This window comes from Trachemys scripta, chromosome 5, assembly GCF_013100865.1.
Source record: "Trachemys scripta elegans isolate TJP31775 chromosome 5, CAS_Tse_1.0, whole genome shotgun sequence".
Lineage (NCBI taxonomy): Eukaryota > Metazoa > Chordata > Testudines > Emydidae > Trachemys > Trachemys scripta.
The window spans coordinates 139,727,788-139,745,045 of record NC_048302.1 but is presented as its reverse complement, the minus strand read 5'-3'; the positions used below and the strand labels follow the sequence as shown (position 1 = coordinate 139,745,045).

The 17,258-nt window shown below is 49.6% G+C and overlaps 1 protein-coding gene across 1 annotated transcript in view; it reads right to left on the bottom strand.

The window, feature by feature from the left end:
- The window catches only part of LOC117878454 (dedicator of cytokinesis protein 2-like), a gene marked incomplete in the record, with an annotated part of 325,642 nt that overhangs the window by 113,268 nt on the left and 195,116 nt on the right, over positions 1-17,258 (bottom strand). The window contains 1 exon segment of the mRNA XM_034772650.1: positions 5,610-5,705. Within this exon segment, the coding sequence (XP_034628541.1) occupies positions 5,610-5,705 (96 nt within the window).

Genomic DNA, 17,258 nt, shown 5'->3' with positions numbered 1-17,258 from the left:
GGAGAGCACCACTGTACTTAATGAGAAATCAATAAATTCTAGGGAGACGCTATTTTCGCTACACAGGCTCTTGCCAGCAAGTTTTTGTTCTTAAAAAGGCAGCGATTGGCTCCTGCTGTTTGGAGTATTTGGGGGTGTAATTAACAAAGAAGGCCTGGAGATAACACTTCCTCCATGCACCCAGGGTGTCACTGCCATCATGGTAAACATGCTGAAAGCGGCTGGAGCTTTGTCTACACTAGGGCTTCCTTTAGTGCAGCTGAATGGCTGGTTAACACCCCTGCCTCCATCTCTGATCTCCAAGGGCAGGCAGGCACCCCCCCGCATTTCCAACCTCTGCAGCTCTGAGGTCAGGCTACAGCTCCCCTTTCCCTGTGTAATGAAAAGCGCATTTCTACAGCCTGGCTCCCCACAGAACAGCCAGCAGCTGCCTTTCAATCACCTCAGTGTCATCAAAAGTACCTGGACATTTGTCACTTCCAGGCTCAGTTTTGTGGCGACTGATTCAGCTGCCTAATGAGAGACGCTGCAATTGTCTTTTACACACAGAAAAGTTGGGGGCCTGTGTTACAAGTTCTCCTCAGCATAGCACCATTCCCCTTCACTCCAGTGGTCATCAGCTGTCCCACCCAGTCCGCCTTGCTGTCCAGGTGACAGGGTAACTAAGTCCTCTGCATTCTGGGTTGAGCAGCACCTTCTTTTGGCCTTGATTTCTGAAATCACGTGTTGCAGGGATTAGTCAGAGAGCTGCAGCTCCTGCTGATTCACAGCCACTGCCGTCAGGAGCTGAAGGCACAAAGAACCTCACCATGTGCAGCACAGCGTGAAACTTTCGCCACGCTATGTGAGCATCAGAAAGATCTTGATACTCAAAGGGGACAGGTTAGGCACCGGGGAACCTGACCTTTGAGTTTCCTGGATCAGGCAGCCAGTAGGGGGAGAAAGGCAGACACTAGAGACTGAAGGAAGCAGGGACATAGGCAAGTGCCAGTGAGTGAGTCCTGGGTTCTGGCCTGGTCAGAAATCTGAGACTCATTCATTCGCTTTTAAGTACATTCCTCACAATTCTGCAGAGTCTGTTCATGAAAGAGCAGATAGCACCAGTGGCGAGGTGGGCACCTGCCTGCTGTGGGCATAGCCGAGACCAGACCAACTCATTTCACACCCCCAGGTTTCAGCACTTGTGACCTGCTCCCTCTAATCGAAAGCACTGTGATATTGAGTCCAGGTGGGGAGGGGACGCCAACCTAGAAATTATACTCTCCCTCCCACATGCAGCTGGCGCGCAGGGAAGGAAGCTGAGGTTTCCTGGCTGCAGGATTCACTGACTAATTACAAGAAAGAAATTAGCAGCTCAAATATTCCAGCTTTTTCAAGGCTGCCCACGAGAGGAGAAATTCAATGTCAGGTTAATGAGGGTCCCAGATCAAAGGGCTGGAAGCAGCCAGTGGGTGGTGTCAGTATGCTGAGCACGGCACAGAAAACACTCCCTAATGCTCCACACAGCGTCAGCAAGACGTTGCCGTGCTCAGAAAACCAACCGTGAGCTGCACAAAGGCCAGGAGAGTGGGGAAGGAGGGGGCTCCACAGAGACCCCATGCAGCTGAGAGCAGCACAAACGCCTCTGAATGATACTGTCTCTGCATGATAATAGGGGATGGAAGGGAGGCTGGGCCCCAAGAAGGCCTCAGAATTCAATCCCCCTTGAAGTCAATGGCAGCTGCTGGTCTCCTGTAGGGGGACACTTGGCCCCAGCAGCAATGACAGAATTTATCTCCTTGAAGAACATTTGAAGTCTCAGCATTTCAGGTGTCACAGCAACCCCAAGCCTGGACAACTCCTGCGAGGGAAGGATCACAAACCCAGTCAGAAGAGACTGGGATCCATGCAAGCTCCAGGCTACACCCATCTGAAACTAAGGACTCAGCAGAGAATTTGCATGCATCTGCTGGAACTGACAAAACAGTAACCCACCCTGAGCCTTCTGTTCTTAACCATTAGGGGGGCAGGGACAGCTCAGTGGTTTGAGCATTGGCCTGCTAAACCCAGCATTGAGTGAGAGTTCAATCCTTGAGGGGGCCATTTAGGGATCTAGGGCAAAAATCTGTCCTGGGATTGGTCCTGCTTTGAGTAGGGGGTTGGACTAGATGACCTCCTGAGGTCTCTTCCAACCCTGATATTCTATGATTCATTAACTCTGCCCTGAACTACAACATGCATCTAGTCATGTGGCCTTAACCCACCAGGAACCTCATTTATTTTGGATGGAACCATTCTTGCCCTTCTCCCCGTGTGGCAGGGAGGAGGGGAAGCTTAGGTCTCAGGTTTGGGGTTAAGTAGCCAGGAAATTCCAGGTGCATGGTTCATAGGTCCCAGCACTCCGGAAGGCAAGAGGTTCCTTTGGCCTGCAGGTTTTGTGAGTGTCCATGAGCAGTCTCTCCTTAGAAGCAGATGACTGGGTCACAGCTGAGAGGTTCTAGGTACCTTGTATCCCCCTCCCTGTCATGCAGCTGCTGACAGGGTCCCACAGGTGCCTATGTTCAGGGTGCTTGTGGGCCTTGGGTCAGAGCATTCACCTGGAATGTATTGGGCACCAGGACAGGATGGCAGGTCCCTGGCTGTGGCATCTACATCAGTGAAGCTTTTAGCTTGTGCAGTTTCACAAGCCCCTACAGCCAAGGAGGCGGCATTCCTAGCCCAATGATTATTCTGTTGTGCCCTGATGAGCAGGTCAGATACCTGAGTGAGGACAGGCATTTCCTAAAGGGGTGGGATGGAAGCTCTGAGAGGTGCACCTGGGTTGCTGGGGTCACCGGACAGGCCAGCATGGGAAACAGAGGCATTCAGGGGTGTACCAGATAACGGTGCCAGGGGCTGCTGGGGATAGTGCAAACAGATGTTCCCTCATGGCATGGGGAGCTGGGGCTCTCAGGGAAGGGGGCAGAAAGTGACCTCAGAGCTGTCCCCTGGGAGTCTTTTCCCCATACCCCCATCTGCTTCCCATTACATACAGGCTCAATGACCCTGACCAAGTCTGTGGTTCAGTTTGGCTCTGTGCTCATAAGAAGCTTCCAAACCCCTGGCGTACACAAAACAGGGCTGGAATCTCACTTGCAACAACAGCTCTGGGAAGATGCTGAGTGTTGCCCACGCCCTAGGAACAGCCAGTCATGAAGTAGCCCTACACCTCTGGATGGAGCCAGGGAGTACAGAGGCAGCATATAGCTGATAAGTCAGGCCAAGACAGCTACCAGACAGCATTTCTGAAACTCAGATAGTTCAGGTCTTGGCAAAGATTCAAGGGGAGATGGCTGGGATCAGGTCAAAGGGTTAGATTCTCTTTGTACTGAAACTGGTCCCTAACAACCTCATTCAGTTCCTCGTAATGCATGTAGCTCCATTACCGCTCCTTTCTGCCCTCACTTCCCTGGGATGCCAAAACACACAACCCAGAAGCAAGGGTAACAAAACCATAATGCTAGTGAGCTCAAATCCCACCTGATCCCCACCAAGCCTCCTTCACTCGCTTGGTTCCCACACTCCAAAGGTCCTTGTCATAGACCGGAAGGTTCAGAGTGACAGTCTCTCTCCCTCCGCAAAAGCGCTGGAGAGAGAAGTGTATGAAAGGAGATGCTGTGACCAGCTGGGCCACACGCTGTCTGCCTCATTTACAACACTGACACAATGACTGAGGGCAGAACTGGATCCAGAATAGCTTAGCTAAACAACTCCATAAGGCCATTACCCCCAAGGTCAGAGAGGAGTATTTAGGACTGAATCTGCAATCAGTTCAGCAAGCAAAGCCATTTAACCATGAGCAAGAGACAGGGCTGGTGATCTGGAGCTGGAAGAGCTTCCTCACCCTTTGTGTCAGGCAGGCCAATGAGAGCTCTCCTGAGAAACTGCACAAATGACGCCAGGAAAACAGCCCATCCGCGTTGCCACAGTGAAGTGATTCTAGTGAAGGGAGTTTGAGCCTGCCAATTGAGAGAGAGTCACTGAAGAGGTGAATATCTCAAAATATACGCTTGAAACCCATCGCAGGATCAAACCAAAGCCGTTAAAGAGAAGAGCCTTGTTCACTCCTTGAACCATGGGGTCAGACTGAACTAGTCCCGGAATGAAGGTGCTAACTCCCAGGGATCAGTGTAACAGCAGCACCAAATCCTGCGTATGTCTATCCAAACATCCACCCAAGGGCTGCAGCAGCCTGAACATGCACCGACCTGAGCAGAGTCACCTGCTGGAGAGACCCTCAGGCAGCCTCCAAACGGAGACCGCACCAGAGCCAGAGATTCAGTGAGCCTCACAGCACCACTCTGCCATGCCCGTCACTCCAGATTCGCTTCCTCCAGCAGCACTTGTCAATGAGAACCAAGAATGGGAGGACAACACTGTTCTCAGATCCCAGCAGGCCCTTCCACTGAGCATTCCTGGCCATTGCTCCTCTACACCACTGGTTTACAGGCATCCCCACTGACTTCCCGCTGCCACAGGACACAGAGCGTAGACGCAGCGGTTTGCAGTCTGGGCAGTCCCCGTTGGGCTAAGCTGCCATGCGCTAACTCCCCTGGTTTCTAATCCTCACCCTGGCCCCTGCCCAGAGGGAGTGATTTATCTCTGTCCAGTTCTTTCTTCATTTTGAACCCTTCCCCAACCTGCTGGCACATCAGATCTGCTCCACATCAAGACGCCGGCTAACCGAGTGAGCCATGGGGCCACCTTGCTTCGTAGCGCCTCACCAAACAGTCCAGCTGGGCCCTACCTCGGAAATGTCAGTTGAGCAGTGTCTGTACAGCCCGCGGAAGCAAGGCTCTCATTCAGCCCAGGTCAACGGACTCAGCCTAGCAGGGCGCCCAGCTGGGCTCTGAAATAGCTGAGCCATTTGAGGCTGCGGCTCAGGCTGGAGCCTAGGAAGGGGGGTGGCCTCAGAGCCTGAGCTCCAGCCTGAGTCGCTGGACAGACACACCCAGGATTCTGCAGAGCGCTGCCTACCCAGCTATTTCTAGAGCTCGAGCCCCGGTAGCCCAAGGCTGGGAGGCTCACACCCACTGGCTGTGTAGACAGAGACTCTCTGACTGGCTGATGCCCTGAACCCTGAGATTTAACCGCTCTGCATTCTTGGCATGCAGAACTCCAGTGGTGATTCAGGCCCAGCAAGGATCCTTGTTCCTGGAAGGAGCCTAGCTCCCTTCACCAGTCCTCACAACTCACATTCTTCAACCTTGGGGTGTCCCTACAGCCCCACCTCCACAGAAGGAACCTCCCACTGTGGGATGAGGCCCAGCCTTCTGCCAGCACCCCATGAGGGTCGACCCAGGACTCCACCCTGCCTCAGTATGTGCTCCTACCACGAATTCCCCATGTGCCGTGTTTGGACTTGGGCTGATGGATTTTCCATAAGCTCTGTGTAACGTCGAGAGCCTCATCCTGACCAGGCTGCTGCAGGATGAACGGCACCAATAGCAGGAGACTCTAATGAGCTCTTACCACCCCAGGACTGAACCCAGCACACTCCTTGGCACTCACCAGGGCCCGTTCAAGGGCCAGGCTCACTCCAAGATGCCTGTAGCCCCCCAGAACCGCACAGAGCAAGCAGTGGTACTCACTCTTAGGTCGTGCTCCTGGTCAAGGACAATCACCCTGCGATTGACGGTGCGCAGCAGCTGCTCCAGAATCATCTGCACATGCCCCTTCACCTTCCTCTGAAAGGCAAGACACACATCATGTCCAGCGCCTGGGCAGCTGGTCTCTCTTGGGATCACCATGCAGTAGACAAAGGGAGGTCACCTGGCAGTTACACTCCTCTGCATGGGGAGTATCAGAGTGCCCCAGGGGCAGTGTCAAACACAGCCTTTGGCACTTTAAAAGGGACCTCCCCCAGCAATGGCAGCAGCAGGACAGACAGCAGAAGAGGAATCAGGCAGGTGGCCCCACTCACAGCTGGGAGGGCTGCTCAAAGGGCAACTCAGCCGGCATTTGAGAGCTGGGACTAAAGCAAGGAATTCTCTCTCCACACCTTAGAATCATAGAATATCAGGGTTGGAAGGGACCTCAGGAGGTCATCTAGTCCAACCCCCTGCTCAAAGTAGGACCAACCCCAACTAAATCATCCCAGCCAGGGCTTTGTCAAGCCTGACCTTAAAAACCTCTAAGGAAGGAGATTCCACCACCTCCCTAGGGAACCCATTCCAGTGCTTCACCACCCTCCTAGTGAAAAAGTTTTTCCTAATATCCAACCTAGACCTCCCCCACTGCAACTTGAGACTATTGCTCCTTGTTCTGTCATCTGCCACCACTGAGAACAGTCTAGATCCATCCTCTTTGGAACCCCCTTTCAGGTAGTTGAAAGCAGCTATCAAATCCCCCCTCACTCTTCTCTTCTGCAGAGTAAACAATCCCAGTTCCCTCAGCCTCTCCTCATAAATCATGTGCTCCAGACCCCTAATCATTTTTGTTGCCCTCCGCTGGACTCTTTCCAATTTTTCCATATTCTTCTTGTAGTGTGGGGCCCAAAACTGGACACAGTACTCCAGATGAGACCTTATCAATGTTAAGAACATAAGAACGGCCGTACCGAGTCAGACCAAAGGTCCATCTAGCCCAGTATCCTGTCTATCGGCAGTGGCCAATGCCAGGTGCCCCAGAGGGAGTGGACCAACAGGCAATGATCAAGTGATTTCTCTCCTGCCATCCATCTCCATCCTCTGACAAACAGAGGCTAGGGACACCATTCCTTACCCATCCTGGCTAACAGCCATTAATGGACTTAACCACCATGAATTTATCCAGTTCTCTTTTAAACGCTGTTATAGTCCTAGCCTTCACAACCTCCTCAGGTAAGGAGTTCCACAAGTTGACTGTGCGCTGCGTGAAGAAGAACTTCCTTGTATTTGTTTTAAACCTGCTGCCTATTAATTTCATTTGATGACCCCTAGTTCTTGTATTATGGGAATAAATAAATAACTTTTCCTTATCCACTTTCTCCACATCACTCATGATTTTATATACCTCTATCATATCCCCCCTTAGTCTCCTCTTTTCCAAGCTGAAAAGTCCTAGCCTCTTCAATCTCTCCTCATATGGGACCCGTTCCAAACCCCTAATCATTTTAGTTGCCCTTTTCTGAACCTTTTCTAGTGCCAATATATCTTTTTTTAGATGAGGAGACCACATCTGTACGCAGTATTCGAGATGTGGGCGTACCATCAATTTATATAAGGGCAATAATATATTCTCAGTCTTATTCTCTATCCCCTTTTTAATGATCCCTAACATCCTGTTTGCTTTTTTGACCGCCTCTGCACACTGCGCGGAGATCTTCAGAGAACTATCCATGATGACTCCAAGATCTTTTTCCTGACTTCTTGTAGCTAAATTAGCCTCCATCATATTGTATATATAGTTGGGGTTATTTTTTCCAATGTGCATTACTTTACATTTATCCACATTAAATTTCATTTGCCATTTTGTTGCCCAATCACTTTGTTTTGTGAGATCTTTTTGAAGTTCATCACAGTCTGCTTTGGTCTTAACTATCTTGAGCAGTTTAGCATCATCTGCAAACTTTGCCACCTCACTGTTTACCCCTTTCTCCAGATCATTTATAAATAAGTTGAATAGGATTGGTCTGAGGACTAACCCTTGGGGAACACCACTAGTTACCCCTCTCCAGTCTGAGAATTTACCATTAATTCCTATCTGTTGAACAGAGGAGAATGACCATGTTCCTTGATTTCTTTTGGCCCAATCCTCTAATTTGTCTAGGTCCCTCTGTATGCTATCCCTACCCTCCAGCATATCTATCACTCCTCCCAGTTTAGTGTTATCTGCAAACTTGCTGAGGGTGCAGTCCACGCCATCCTCCAGATCATTAATGAAGATATTGAACAAAACCGGCCCCAGGACCGACCCTTGGGGCACTCCGCTTGAAACCGGCTGCCAACTAGACATGGAGCCATTGATCACTACCTGTTGAGCCCGACGATCTAGCCAGCTTTCTATCCTCCGTATAGTCCATTCATCCAGCCCATACTTCTTTAACTTTCTGGCAAGAATACTGTGGGAGACCATATCAAAAGCTTTGCTAAAGTCAAGGAATAACACATCCACTGCTTTCCCCTCATTCACAGAGCCAGTTATCTCATCATAGAAGGCAATTAGGTTAGTCAGGCATGACTTCCCCTTGGTGAATCCATGCTGACTGTTCCTGATCACTTTCCTCTCCTCTAAGTGTTTCATAATTGATTCCTTGAGGACCTGCTCCATGATTTTTCCAGGGACTGAGGTGAGGCTGACTGGCCTGTAGTTCCCTTAGAAACACATGTCTGCTCTCTCCTAAGCTGACCTCATGCACCAACATAAGAACATAAAAGAGTGGCCAGACTGGGTCAGACCAATGGTCCGTCTAGCCAGTAGCCTGACTCTGGCAGTTGATGGTGTCAGATGCTTCAGAGGGAGTGAATAGAAAAGGGCAATTTATCAAGTGATCATCCCCTTTCGTCCAGTCCCAGCTTCTGGCCGTCAGAGGTTTAGGAACACTCAGAGCCTGGGGGTGCACCTCTGACCATCTTGGCTAACAGCCATTGATGGACCCATCCTCCATTAACATATCTAGTTCTTTTTTGAACCCAGTTATACTTTTGGCCTTCACAACCTCCCCTGACCAGGAATACCACAGGTTGACTCTGTGCTGTGTGAAGAAGTACTTCCATTTGTTTGTTTTAAATCTGCTGCATACTAATTTCACCAGAAATTATTGTAGGGTATAGAAAACATTACAAGCAAATAGACTGCAACAGAAACTGCTTCTGATCACTGGATCGGGAGCTGGAGCAGAAAGCACCATCCCACTCCTTTCTTCGAAGCATCCGACGGTCTTCCCTCCCAAGAGAGGTGCTCATCTCCATTAGCAATATACCCAGTACTTCCCTACCAGCCTGATCAGCTAGGAAGCATATGGATCTACACCATGGGTAATAGCACACAATTCTCAAAACACCTCTTATTGTGCAACACTAACTGACACTCAACACAGGACTTATGGTCCCCGCTCTCTGAACACTGTTCTGTCCCCACTGGCACTGAATTTATCCATAAAATAAGGAATTTCCTTACAATGGGAGGAACTCACAGCAGCCACTGAGTGGGGACAGCCTGAATTCACCAGTCTATTGGTAACCCCAAACAAATCTGCTGTCTGGGTGTGACACAGACATGCCCAGGCAGATACATTACCCCTGTGCCCAACCATCTTCTCAGTATTTCACAGAAGGCGGCTGTGAGTGGTCTCTGCGGACAACCAAGAACTAGCTGATTGTCATGGCTATGGCATGAGGTTTGTAAGGGGAACAACTGTAGAGCTGTGTAACGTAGGATATTGTGTTCCAAAACTACTGGAAATAAAACTTCTCACCTCAGGTGTCAGAGTCTCAGACTGACTCCATCAAAATGAGAGCAATCCAAGCCCTGTCTGCACCAGACACAGGCATGAGCATTTACCAAGAGAAAAGAACCCCAAGCGAAGTCTCTGAATAGGGGATCCCCCTGGGCTAAGAGACAATAGGCTGTTACTATAGAAAGGGAAAAGAAAGGGCACAGGATGTTACCCATTACGAAGGAGACACTTTGCCAGTGGGAGAGTGGGATGGGGTATGCTCCCACACTGGCCCTGCAAGAGCTGAATTAGGCCAGGTGGGCCCAATCAGCTAATTAGGTTGCAAACATGGGAGCTTTAGGCTGGAGGCAGCTAATTAGAGAGAAGCTCACCTGCGAGGGACAGGCAGATCTTCTACAAAAGCCAGAAGGCTGGCAACCGAAGGAGCAGCAGAGAGAAGTCTGCAGCTACTCCCTGGGAGAATGGAGGAGTGCCGAGGCAGCTGCTAGGATAGGGCAGTCGCTCCCGGGGAGAAGGGAAGTGGGTTTGGAGATGGTACACCCAGTGCAAGGAGGGGAACCAGAAGAGGTAGGAAACAGTTCAGGGAAGGAGCAGTGAGGACGGGAAGAGGAAAGCCCAGAGCTGCTGGGGAGAGGGTCTCTGGACTGGAATCTGGAGTAGAGGGTAGGCCTGGGTTCCCCTACCAGCCACCAAGGGTGTGGCATAGCCCGGCATGGCAGTGAAGGGGAAGACTGCCTGGGTCACTGTGGGTGTGACAGGGAATGGAAGGGGGGAATGCCGAGTGACATGGCCTGTGGCTGAGTCATGAAGGGGACGCTGTGGTTCCTGGGACCAGAAAGGAGCTGCAGACCTGAGAGAGAGAAGGTGTGACAGGGTTTGGGTGTGAACTCAAGAGCTAATCCCCAGAGTGGCCAGGAGGAGGTGCCAGACAGCAAAGTAACTTGTTCATAATTATAGGCTATAGATTCCATTTTATGTTTCTTTTACCTGTACCCTTATATGTCTAAACACTTGTACTTGCTTTTATTTGAATCTCTATCTCAAGCTCTGTTAAACTCCAAACTGGTTTTACTATAGATACATCTAAGTGCTAAGGTGGGTGTTGAACTTGGTGAAACAGTGAACCGGGATGCATTGCTTCCACCAAGGCAATGAATCAATGCACAGCAGGTGTCCAGAACGAAGGGGATTGGGCACTCGAGTGTAGATGTGTACAGTGCTAGCCTACATTGGGAAAGCACAGAGCGTGTGGAGCCTGGAGACGAGAGCTTGGGTTAGCCAGACGTTGGTAGCTGGGGAGGGTTTCCCCTGGTGGACACAGCCAAGGCTCCCTCCTGTTGTGAGCAGCTGGTAGTGATTCACTCTGCACCCCTTGGGTAACCCTGAAAAGTGCCACCGTGGCAAGGTCAGCAGGATCTACACCCAGTTTATGAACGAAGCAAAGTTCACGCCCAAGGCAGTAGAGTACACTGAGACACAAAGTGACACTGAAAAGTAATAGGGTTGAAAATGGTGTGTGTGTGTGTGTGTGTGTGCGCGTGTGAAGTTTTTATTGTTTGTTTATATCAGGAGAGGGAAACAGAACAAAGACAGCACAAAATGAGCAAGCTAGAGAAGTGCTGCACACTAACCACGCTGCAGTTTGAGCAGCTGTGAACCATCGGGGATTAGTCGTTGCAAGGAAAAGCCTCAAGGAAACGATCTAAGCTTATGGAACAAGACACGTTACATGTCAAGCAGCCAAATCCCTCGGGAAGGAATGAGGGTGTGAGGAGTTCAGGCATCCGTACAACACCGCCAGACTGGCACAGTCCTCAACAAGACAGGCAGTGGCCGAGAACCTATAAGAATCAGAAGGCAGTGGAGGAAGCTGCCCATAGGAAACAGTTGGAGCTGGAAGAATGAAAGCATGTAGAATCATAGAATATCAGGGTTGGAAGAGACCTCAGGAGGTCATCTAGTCCAACCCTCTGCTCAAAGCAGGACCAACACCAACTAAATCATCCCAGCCAGGGCATTGTCAAGCCTGACCTTAAAAATCTCTAAGGAAGGAGATTCCACCACCTCCCTAGGTAACCCATTCCAGTGCTTCACCACCCTCCTAGTGAAATAGTGTTTCCTCATATCCAACCTAAACCACCCCCACTACAACTTGAGACCATTACTCCTTGTTCTGTCACCTGCCACCATTGAGAACAGCCTCTTTGGAACCCCCCTTCAGGTAGTTGAAGGCTGCTATCAAATCTCCCCTCACTCTTCTCTTTTGCAGACTAAATAACCCCAGTACCCTCAGCCTCTCTGTGTAAGTCATGTGCCCCAACCCCCTAATAATTTTCACTGCCCTCCACTGGACTCGCTCCAATTTGTCCACTTCCTTTCTGTTGTGTGGGGCCCAAAACTGGATGCAATACTCCAGATGTGGTCTCACCAGTGCCAAATAGAGGGGAATAATCACGTCCCTCAATACACTGGCAATGCTCCTACTAATGCAGCCCAATGTGCCGTTAGCCTTCATGGCAACAAGGGCACACTGTTGATTCATATCCAGCTTCTCATACACTGTAATCCCCAAGTCCTCTTCTGCAGAACTGTTGCTTAGCCAGTCAGTCCCCAGCCTGTAGCAGTGCATGGGATTCTTCCTTCCTAAGTGCAGGACTCTGCACTTGTCCTCAAGAGAGGGAGCAAGCGCTCAAAATGCTGAAATTACAAAATAAAAACCCACCTCCCATGAGTAATCCTCCCCAGGGATCAACCAGCTAAGATAAATTATGTCCAAGATACTGGGACGGGGAATGCTTTGAGGAATACCTGACCACTTCTGAGAGGACATGTGAAGTACTCCAAATTCTTGACACACAGAAAATGACCACCTTGCCTCCCAGTCTATCTGATAAATATCCAAAGGAGGCTATGAATTATGATTGATTCAGAGATACTGTATTGAAAAGGTTTCAAATCATCCCAGAGGAATATTGCCTAAAAATTAGAAACATCAAAAAAACATGATAAAATAAGTCACGGAGAATAAGTTTATAAAATTATTTAAGGAAATGGATAAGGGATAAAGAGGCAGAGGACTATGAAAATTTGGTATACCTATTTAGCCAAGAGAAGTTCTTTGATGCCTGGTTGGATGAAGTAAGGGCTGTAGTGTGGGATAAATCCCCAGCAATTAAAAGATGCAGCCCATGCAGCTGATCTATATGTGCTAGCGAGGCCATCTGTGAAGCGCAGGTCTGAGGGATGGGCAACACCCAGCGTAAAGGGGGGATCCCGATTTGTCCCAGGCAAGAAGGTGGGAGGGGATGGATCTGAGCCCATACCACTCCAAAAATGGTTGCCTCCTGGCAACCCCAATCACAGGTTCCCGGCCCAGAGCAACAGCCTGAGAAGGCATTATTTGTGTGAATCCACTGAACACATGAGGAAGCAGTGTGCTTTATATGTGGAATCCACATAGGGATGCCTGAGGTGATCACAGTTAATTGTGTCTGTTCTGCCCTGTGACACTACACCCCATATTCTTCATAGAGATATTCTTATGATATGAATATGGCACAACTCAGATGTGCTTTATGCAAGATGGGTCATGTGAGGTATCATTGGAAAGGCTGATTTACTGAATGTTATTATCCTATTTGTACATATGTATCATTTCTGTATCTGAAGTTAGGAATATTGATTACGTAACAATTACAAGTGGGTTTATCCCTGGGGAATGCCCACCAGACAGAATGCAATCAGCCTGGATGGGCCATTAGGGAGACCAATAGGATTTTGAAGATGCTAATCTCCCACCTTCCTGAGAAGCTTCCTGGGATGCTGCAAACAACCTTTGACTCCTGTCTTCTTTGACACTGCAGGGTCATGTGATCCTGGTACTGGACTCTATCTTGGACTACTAGTATTTTTCCCACTGATAAGGGGTGAGGATCAAACTGGGAAACAAAGGATTCCCGCCATATGTAAATCCTATTTAAGGCAGGGAAGTCAGTTAATCAGGGGCCATTCCCCACTGCATCCCCGCCAAGGATGACTGCTGGAAACATCTAAGAAACAAAGACAAAGTGGGGGGCGGGGGAAGGACTGATCCTGGTCTGGAGAAGGTGTCTGGCCTGTGAAAGAAATACCTAGAGTTTTAAGCTGCAAGCAAGAGCAGCTTGTCTTCAAGAACCTCTGCAATCTGCCATAAAGCAACATTTAGGGTGAGAAATTACCACTTGTAACCAGTTTCTTTAGTGTATTAAGCTTAGTTTGCGTGTTTGTTTTTACCTGCCCAGTAATCTGCTTTGATCTGTTTGCTATCCTTTATAATCACTTAAAATCTATCTTTTGTAGTTACTAAACTTGTTTTTGTTTTCTCTAAACCCCATTTGTGAAATCCATAATGGGGGGGGGAGGGGCAAAAAGCTGTGCATATCTTCCTCCACATTGAGGGAGGGAGCGAATTTCATGAGTTTTCTGTGCAGTGCAAGCCAATACAGCCGGTGGCACCCCAAAGTGGGGGTAACCCGTCACATGCCCTCCTGGAGGTGGACAGGGTTTATGAAAGATGACAGTGTAAAGGGCAGACTGTTTCAAGAGTGGAAGCACACAGTGCCCAGATCATGCTTGGTAGGAAAGATCTGACTAAGGAATCAGATATGCTCGCAGGGGAGAGAGTAAAGCACCTTGCCTTCGGGAAATATGAAACCACTTGTGCCTTTGGCTCATGCCTAACAAGACTGAGAAGGTTTAAAAGATGCTTGGAAGGTGGGATTCTCCATAAGATACCCGCCAATGTTTTGGTGGGAGAATGATATTATTTCACTGCCTAGGGCTGTTAATATTGTAAATCCCTCTTGTTGTGTCTATGTCCTGGTTTGCAGACACACACCCTGCAGAGGGGAAGGTGAAAACTCCACACCCTTAGCAGCAGAGATTAGTGATATGTCTACGAGGAGTCATAAGAACAACCATGCAGCGTCAGACCAATAGTCCATCTAGCCCAATATCTGTTTTTTGAGATGGGGCAACTAGAACTGCAGGCAGTACTCAAGTTGTGGGCATACAATGGATTCATATAGTGGCATTATGCTATTTTCTATCTTATCTTTATCATTTTCTAATGGTTCCTAACATTGTTAGCTTTTTTTCTTTACTGCTGCTGCACATTGAGCAGATGTTTTCAGAGAACTATTCATGATGATTCATAAGAACGACCATACTGGGTCAGACCAAAGGTCCATCTAGCCCAGAGTCCTGTCTTCTGACACTGGCCAATGCCAGGTGCCCCAGAGGGAATGAACAGAACAGGGAATCATCAAGTGATCCATCCCCTGTTGCCCATTCTGGGCTTCTGGCAAACTGAGGCTAGGGACACCATCCCTGCCCATCCTGGCTAATAACCACTGATGGACCTATCCTCCATGAATTTATCTAGTGGTTTTTTGTTTTTGTTTTTTAAACTTCGTTATAATCTTGGCCTTCACAACATCCTCTGGCAAAGCGTTTCACAGGTTGACTGTGCATTGTGTGAAGAAATACTTCCTTCTGCTTATTAATTTCATTTGGTGACCCCTAGTTCTTGTGTTATAAGAAGGAGTAAATAACACTTCCTTATTCACTTTTTCTACACCAGTCATGATTTTAATAGACCTCAATCATATCCCCCCCTTAGCCCTCTCTTTTCCAAGCTGAAAAGTCCCAGTCTTATTAATCTCTCCTCATACGGAAGCCGTTCCATATCCTTAACCATTTTTGTTGCCCTTTTCTGAACTTTTTCCAATTCCAATGTATCTTTGAGATGGTGTGACCACAGCTGTATGCAGTATTCAAGGTGTGGGTGTATCATGGATTTATATAGAGACAACATGATATTTTCTGTCTTACTATCTATCCCTTTCTTAATGATTCCCAACATTCTGTTTGCTTTTTTTGATTGCCACTGCACATGGAGTGGATGTTTTCAGAGAACTATCGACAATGACTCCAAGATCTCTTTCTTGAGTGGTAACGGCTAATTTAGTCCCCATCATTTTATGATTCCAAGATCTCCTACTGAGGAAAATAGAAAAAAGCACAAACTCTGGCAAGTCAAGTGTAAAAGAATAATAAGGCAGGCCAAGGAAGAATTTGAAGAGCAACTAACCAATGACACAAACACTAACAGCAAAAATATGTTTTAAGTACATCAGAGACAGGAAGACGCCAAACAATCAATGGGATCATTGAATGATTGAGGTACTAAATGAGCGATCAAGGAAGACAAGGCTGTTGCGGAGACGCTAAGGGCATGGCTACACTTGCCAGTTAGAGAGAATTAAAGCAGCTCCGTGCGCTCTAACTCACGACCCGTCCACACTGGCAAGGCACGTAAAGTGCCCGGGCTCTGCGGCTAGAGCGCTCCCGGTACTCCACCTTGGCAAGTGGAATAACATTTGATGTGCCCCCGCTGGAGCGCCGTGATGCCAGTGTGGACACCCTGGTCTGTTAATGCACTCTGATCGGCCTCCAGAAGTGTCCCACAATGCCTGTTCTGGCCACTCTGGTCATCACTTTGAACTCTACTGCTCTGCCCTCAGGTGACCAACCATCAGTCCCACCCTTTAAATTCTCTGGGAATTTTGAAAATCCCCTTCCTGTTTGCTCAGCTAGGCATGGAGTGCTCTCAGCGCATCTTTCCAGGTGACCATGCTCCACGCGCCAGGCGAGCCCCAGCATGGAACAATAGTGAGATGCTGGACCTCATCAGTGTTTGCGGGGAGGAAGCTGTCCAGTCCCAGCTGCACTCCAGCCGTAGGAATTACGATACCTTCGGGCAGATATCAAGAGACATGATGGAAAGGGGCCATGACTGGGACGCACTACAGTGCAGGGTTAAAGTGAAGGAGCTGCAGAATGCCTACCGCAAAGCCCACAAGGCAAACCGCCGCTCCGGTGGTGCCCCCGCAACCTGCCGTTTCTACAAAGAGCTGGACGTGATACTTGGGGGCGACCCCACCTCCACTCCAAGGACCACCATGGACACTTTAGAGCCCAGTTCAACAAGGCAGGCAGGCAGGAGGAAAGCAGGAGCGAGGATGCTGAGGGGGAGGAAGACACCCCGGAATCTCTGGAGGCATGCAGCCAAGAGCTGTTCTCAAGCCAAGAGGAAGGTAACCAGTCATGGTGGCTGGTGCTTGGGGAAGGACAAACACCAGAGAAGGTTCCCGGTAAGCGGCTCTGATTTTGGGAAGGAAGTTATTGGGTGCAGGCTCTTGGGGTGAGGAGGGTTAGGGCTGCATGCATGCCTAGATGCGGAATAGGACATTGATGCCACTGTGGTCCTTGTCCCAGTCAGGCTAACGTGTCCGCGCCACTGTGCTGCGAGGGGCGGGGGGACCACTGCTGCACATAGGAAGCTGCATATGGGCCAGGGTGGAAGCTGCATTGCAGTAGAAGACCCTCCCTTGCTTCTCAGGTCACCCTCAGCAGCGAGATATCTTCCAGGACGAACTCCTGTGGAAAATGTGGGGACAGTGTTCAGTATAGGGGCCCCCTGCAGCTGTTGGCTCTCCCCAAGGCCAGGGCCGGCTCCAGGCACCAGCTGAGCAAGCTGGTGCTTGGGGCGGCAGATTGTTGGAGGCGGCATTCTGCCCAATCCTAGGGCGGCACGGCCGCTTTTTTTGTTGTTGTTGTTCTTGTTCCGCTCCGGCCGCCCTGTAGGGGGCGGCAGCGCGGAGAACCAGAGCACCCTGCAGGGCAGTCCTCTTCCTTCTCTCCCCGCCGACCGGAGCGGTGCAGCGGGAGGGAGGGGCCGCGTGGCAGCGCCCCTGCTGTAGCCCTGGCCGCCCCCTTCTCTCTCTCTCCTGCCCGCTCCCTCCCTCTCCCGCCCCCCCAA